Raw genomic sequence first — 5712 nt, 5'->3', positions numbered from 1 at the left:
CTGTGTACCTGGAGCAAGATGATTAGGGAAAAAAGCACAGGGTTGTGGGGTTGCAGGGCCAGCCCCAAGGTGTGGGCTCACCAAGGGGAGCACCAGGAATGCCATCCAGCCATAGGCACTCTGATGGGGCCAATCCATCCTCTGGTGTGGTGCTGCTGCAGGACTCCTTCCCTGCCCATCCCACTCTGATCTCAGCCCCTTGGCATTGCTGTTCTTTCTTTCATCCCCTTGCCCTGGGAGCTGCAATGGTCCCCCCAGCCCCACAGGGAAGCCCCAAACCATGTGCAGAAGGATGTGGGCTATGGCTAGGCACACTCCAGGCTGCTGGGGAGCAGGGTCTGTTGCAGGGGCTGCCAGGTTCTTGAGCCACTGCCTGGGCCTGGCCCCAGGCAACTCCCTGTCCCAGCTGCCAAAAGTTGCAGAGACACACGCTGTTTCCCTTCCCACCCTCCAAATCTTGTCTCCTTCTTCCCAGAAGCCAGGGAGCAGATTTTTTCCCCAAATGGCTCCAGCTGCCACATTGGTGCCAATCTGGAGCTGCTTCTGGCCTTTTCCTTTCTGGGTGCTGCATTCCCACACCAGTCTGGCTGCAGGGTCTCTGGGGCAGAGCTCTACCCTGGGACCTGGTACATGGGGGAAGGGTGTGGCCCCTGAGAAATGAGCCCCAGACACACAGAATGAACCCTCAAATTCTCTGCTCACCCAGGAGAAGCTGGCGAGTCCCTCCAGAGCAAAGCAGCATTTGGAGGGGTGACACAGGCATTTGCATCAGCGTTGGGTGCCCCGTGACTGCTTGGCCATCTGTGAAGGAGCCCAGTTTCATGACTGGTGCCTCTGCAGTCTGACTCCTCTGTGAGATGAGGACTGGGGGAGCTGTGCCTCCTGCCCCTCTCAGAGCTGGTGGGGGTCAGGCTGTGGGACAGGCATGACACTGCTGTCCCCAGGGAGATTGTGGTGGGAAGCACAGAGGGGGCAGCCCAGTGTCAGTGTCCTGTTGGGGATACTGGCCGAACATATTGATCTTGGCACCACCTGGAAGTGGGAGAGGTGTAGTTTAGCCTGGACTGGTTTTCCAGGCCAGGTTATCCCTGTTCTGTCCCAGGACAGTGTCAGTCCCGCGGGGCCAGGGAGGCTGCACTGCTTTTCCAGCAGTAACACCAGGTTTCAGGCAGTCAGTCTGCAGCCTCTCCCATCCAGTCCATCAATCCCACTGCCTTCTTTGCTCCTGGATCACACATTCACATGCAGGGTTGCAGGTATCAAATTTAGCCCAGCTCTGCAGCAGTTTTGGTGCCAGAGCTTTGGAGGCTCTGGCACTGCCACACCCCAGGATATGGCAAAGCCAAATGAATCCATGACCAGCACGGTATTGGGGCTGCTGACTGTTTTCTCTTTTATCCCCTGCCCTCAGCAGGGAAATGGTCCCTGAGCTGGGCTGGGGCTGCCCCAGAGAGGCTCTGGCTGGCCAGGCAGGTCACCTGGGCACCTCAATGTCAGTTTGAGGTGGTTTAGCTCCAACGCCTTTAATAGTGTTTGTTTTCCTTTTCCTCTGGGGTGGTTTCAGAGAAGAGGGTTGATAATGGGATCAGTGTAAACAGGCATACCTGCAGGGTTTAGGCAAAAATTCCATCAAAAATTCCATCCAGCCTGGGTTTAAATCTCAAACCCGGGATCTCCAGGCTGAGCTCCCAGAAGCTCCCCTATCTGGGGCTCCACTGTCTGGGGCCAGCAGGTGCCCACAGAGCAGAGCCATCTCCCTGGGAGCTGCAGGCGCAGCTCACCACCTCCATGCTGTCCCTCTTCCAGGACACACTGTGCTTCCCAGAGAGGCGTGGGAAGATTCACCCGCCGTGCCCCTCCATTCCCACCAGGAGCCATCTCCAGGCAGCTTCCACCATGTCCAAGGACGATGGGGGCTGCAAGCTGACCTCAGTCTACAAGCACAAGGAGAGGAAGCCGAAGAAGCCTCACTACATCCCTAGGCCATGGGGCAAACCCTACAATTACAAATGCTTCCAGTGTCCCTTCACCTGCATGGAGAAGTCCCACCTCTACAACCACATGAAGTACAGCCTGTGCAAGAACTCCCTGTCCCTCCTCATCGAGTCTGACTGGCCCTACAAAAAGGGCAACCTGCTCCACCCGGAGCTGCGGCTGCTGCACACGGAGAGCTCCCGCCTGCGTGGGCGGCGGGACGAGCAGGACACCTGCAACCCCGCGGCCACCCCAGGAGCCTCCGCCCGGGCCAAGCAGGTCCCCAGCAGGGATGGCCACGAGGAGAAGCCGATGGCAGGGGTGGAGATCCTGCCTGCTGAAGGGGGTGGTGAGGAAGGCGGCCAGTTCCAGGAGGAGGAGGAGGATGTTGCTGGCCTGCTGAGGGAGATGGATGCGGGGGAGAAGAAAGAGAGAAACGAAGAGCCAGGTTGCCAAGGTGACCCAGCTGAACCAGAAGTGAACACTTTGGTATTTGGCTTCAAGAACAAGAGGGACAACAAGCCTTGCAAGGAGGTGGAGCCTGACTTCATCATCACAGATGTCTTCTCCCTCAAGAACCATGTCATGAAGAGCAGGGAAATGGCCTCCCCTGACCTTGATGCAAAGCCAAAGCATTGCAAAGTGCCAAAGAAATGCCTGGCCAGCGGTGGGATCTTGATGGAGCAGTGGAAACTGGTGGCAAATGGGCAAAGGAGGAACACACCTGAGGTCTCCCCACCTTGTACCGACAGCAACATTATCCCGTGCTACCCCCCTCCAGCCTACAGTGACTACCACGAACCTCAGGGCCTGAACCTCTCACTGCTGGGTATTAACTACCCTTTGAACCCCAGTCTCTTCTCCTACCTGAGCCCCGCCATGGCCAACAGCACGACAACACACCCTCACTTGGCTCAGCTGCCCTTCCTGGCCTCCACAGCCCAGCTGATGCACCCCCATGCCTCTCACTTCCAGCCTCTGCAGAGCCCCGAGCGCTCAGCCTTCCTCCCCCGCTTCTACTACCCCCTGCTCTTCGAGCACACCTTCAGCTCCACGGACAGCAAGATGTCTTCCAGCAAGCCAGACCCCCAGCAGCTGGTGGGCTCGGTCATGCCCACGCCACCCCAAAACAAACCTTCCAGTGAGCCAAACAAACCTGGGCTGCTGAAAGTTCCCGTGATGAAGACAAGTTTTCCTTGGGCCAAAGGTGTCCGGGAGGAGCCAGGCTCTGAGATCAGCCACTCTGCCATGGTGGGGCAGGAAGAAGAAGAGAAATGGCCATCCCAGGAGGAGAGCAACCCAGCTTTGGGCCTCAGCAACCTACGCAAGAAGTCAGCCACTGACATCTACCAAACCATGGTGGGGATGAAGGATGGTGCTTTCACTCACAGCAGTGTCAGGAAGACAGAGTTGCCCATGGTGACCTGTCTGGAGAGCAGCAGCCCTCCAAGAAACCCGCTGAAGAGGAAGTTCCCTGCCAATGGGCTGGATTTGATAGGACCCGAAAGGATGATGCCTGGGAAGTTTAGCTACCAGAGCAGGTAAGGTGCCTGAGATCTCTCTGCCTCCTCCTCACCTCAGGTTGTTATTGTTTATCTCCATGTCCGTTGTTTCTCTGTTCCCCCCACTAATCCATGGGATGAGTCCCAGGAAGCTGAGCACTCTTCAGGCTGGTGGCCCACACCAGTGCCCACCCAAGCAGAGCTTCCTGCCCTCCAGGGCCTCCAAAGCCCCCAAGCACAGCCAAGCACATGAGCTATGTCACACTTGCCATCCCTTGCCTTCCCCTGATCTATATGGAGCCAGAGGTGATGTGGTGTCTATGTGGGGTGGACCTGTGCTCCCCAGGCACCAGGAAAGCCCCTCTTGCCTTCCCAGATATCCCAGGTTTGCTAGAGCAATCGCTGTCTATTTTTAAATATACACATTTGCATTCCTTTGATTTACCTCTTGGTTTCAAAGCCCAGAAGGAGGGTCACGTTCCCAAACATTTCCTTTTACCCGGGGCTAGAAATGTGCACTGCTCCTTTAATCAGAATTTCAGTTCCTCCCCTGGTTGTGCAAGTGCAGCTGTGGCTCCAAGAAAAATCTCACAGTAAAGCCACAGCTTTGACACCCAGAGGAGCTTTCTGTGGAGAAGACCTCTGCAGTTTTCTATCTCCACATGCCCTTTCCATGCCCTCAGGCTGGCTGGACAGATTCCCTGCACTTGGGCCTTCAGGACTGGGGGACAGTCATTTCCATCAACATTCTCCAGTGCTCCAAGAAGAGGGGAATCCAGGCTGGGCTAGCTGGGGTGGGATCAGCACCATCTCCCCAGGCTGGCCTCTCCCTTTGTCAGTGCCATGAAATAGTGTGTGTCAGGATCCACCTTCCTCTGGGAGAACAGCACCAGGAGCAGGTCCAGCCAGGGCTCTGCCTGCTCTGACCAAAGCCCTTCCTGGAAGGGTCTCACGCTGGCAGCAGCCAGAGGAGGAAACCTGGCTAATCTGGTAATGCTGGCCCTGGACATAAGCGCGAGGATTTTCCTGTCTTTTCCCCTACTGATTGTATCCACTTTTTCTCTGCAGTGGTCCAAGGGCCAACCCTGGCCACATCCCCAAGGCCCTGGACCACTGGCACTCGGATGTCCTCACAGGCCAGCCTGAGGAACCAGAGAGGGGCAATGACACTGAAGTCCTTCCCTCTGTGGGTGCTGCCCTGGACCACGGCCTCTGCAAGCAGAGCCAACCTCAAGAGACTTCTGCCATGACAGGCCCTGAGGCCACAACCGTGCTTATTGGGGACCTGTCTAAAACCTTGGAGGAGTACCAAGAGGTGGAGAAGAAACTATCTGATCTGGCAAAGGAGGACACCCCCGGGCAAAAAGAGCTGAGGGACCAGCTGGTCAAAATCCGAAGAGAGCTCTACCACATCCACCAGGCACTGGAGAAAGCCACTAAACAGCACGAGGGACCGCTGGACCTGTCGGTGAAGAGATCCTCTGAAGGTCTGGAGAAGGTCCAGCAGGCCAAGAAGGAGCCCTGCAGCGTGAGCCTGGGAAGCGAGAAGCTGCACGGCAAAGACCAAGGGCCCCTCAGCGAATGTCCGGTCCCCAGGGAGGCTGGAGATGGGGAGGGGCTGCCCAATTGCCTCCTCGAGGCCGAGAACAAAACCATTGACCTGCTGATCAAGATGAGCCGCTCCGAGAGCCTGCGGGCGGCCTCCTCCGAGGCGCCCCTGGGTGCCGTGATCAAGGCCGAGGTGCTGCCCCTCCCCGTGCCCCTGGAGCTGCGCCACGTCATGGAGCCCTACTACAGCCGGCCCACCAAGTGCGAGGCAGACTCCAGCGTCCTGCTCTGCTCTGACGGCAGGTCCGGCAGCACGCAGGGCCCGCAGCTCCCGGCCGGCGCCGAGGACGGGCCCCTGGGCTGCCGGGCCATGCAGCGCTCCCTGTCCTGCGGCCTCCCCGGCGACACTGACGGCCTGTGTGTCCACAGCCCTCTGCATGCTGACCCCTAAGTTCACCTCGATCAAAAGCTCCTGGATCTCACTGACCACCTCATGCTTCACCTTCCCAGTGTCCCACCTCTCCACTCCTCCTCTTAGCCATGGATGAAAGCTCCACCATTGCCTGGCTGGGACCACGTTGGGGTTCCAGCAGCTCCCCCAGCTGAATCCACCAGGTTTAAAAATCCAGTCCCTGTGCTCCCCAATGTGTCACAGACAGTGCTGCTGGGCTCTGCATGCTCCCAGCCT

The 5712-nt window shown here is 57.8% G+C and overlaps 1 protein-coding gene across 1 annotated transcript; it reads left to right on the top strand.

The window, feature by feature from the left end:
- The first annotated feature begins 1896 nt into the window (after positions 1–1896).
- On the top strand, positions 1897–5475 carry PRR35 (proline rich 35). Its single transcript, XM_059862049.1, has 2 exons — positions 1897–3515; positions 4545–5475. The coding sequence occupies exons 1-2, from the start codon at positions 1897–1899 to the stop codon at positions 5473–5475; spliced, it is 2550 nt and encodes an 849-aa protein (XP_059718032.1).
- The last annotated feature ends 237 nt before the right edge of the window (positions 5476–5712 follow it).

Source organism: Haemorhous mexicanus, chromosome 17 (assembly GCF_027477595.1).
Source record: "Haemorhous mexicanus isolate bHaeMex1 chromosome 17, bHaeMex1.pri, whole genome shotgun sequence".
Classification (NCBI taxonomy): domain Eukaryota; kingdom Metazoa; phylum Chordata; class Aves; order Passeriformes; family Fringillidae; genus Haemorhous; species Haemorhous mexicanus.
The sequence above is the reverse complement of the archived record's forward strand: the minus strand, read 5'-3'. Positions and strand labels throughout refer to the sequence as shown.

Coding starts and splice junctions, on each gene's coding strand:
- PRR35 (XM_059862049.1), top strand. CDS start 1,897: ATGTCCAAGGACGATGGGGGCTGCAAGCTGACCTCAGTCTACAAGCAC. Junction 3,516..4,544: donor AAGTTTAGCTACCAGAGCAG/GTAAGGTGCCTG, acceptor TTTTCTCTGCAG/TGGTCCAAGGGCCAACCCTG.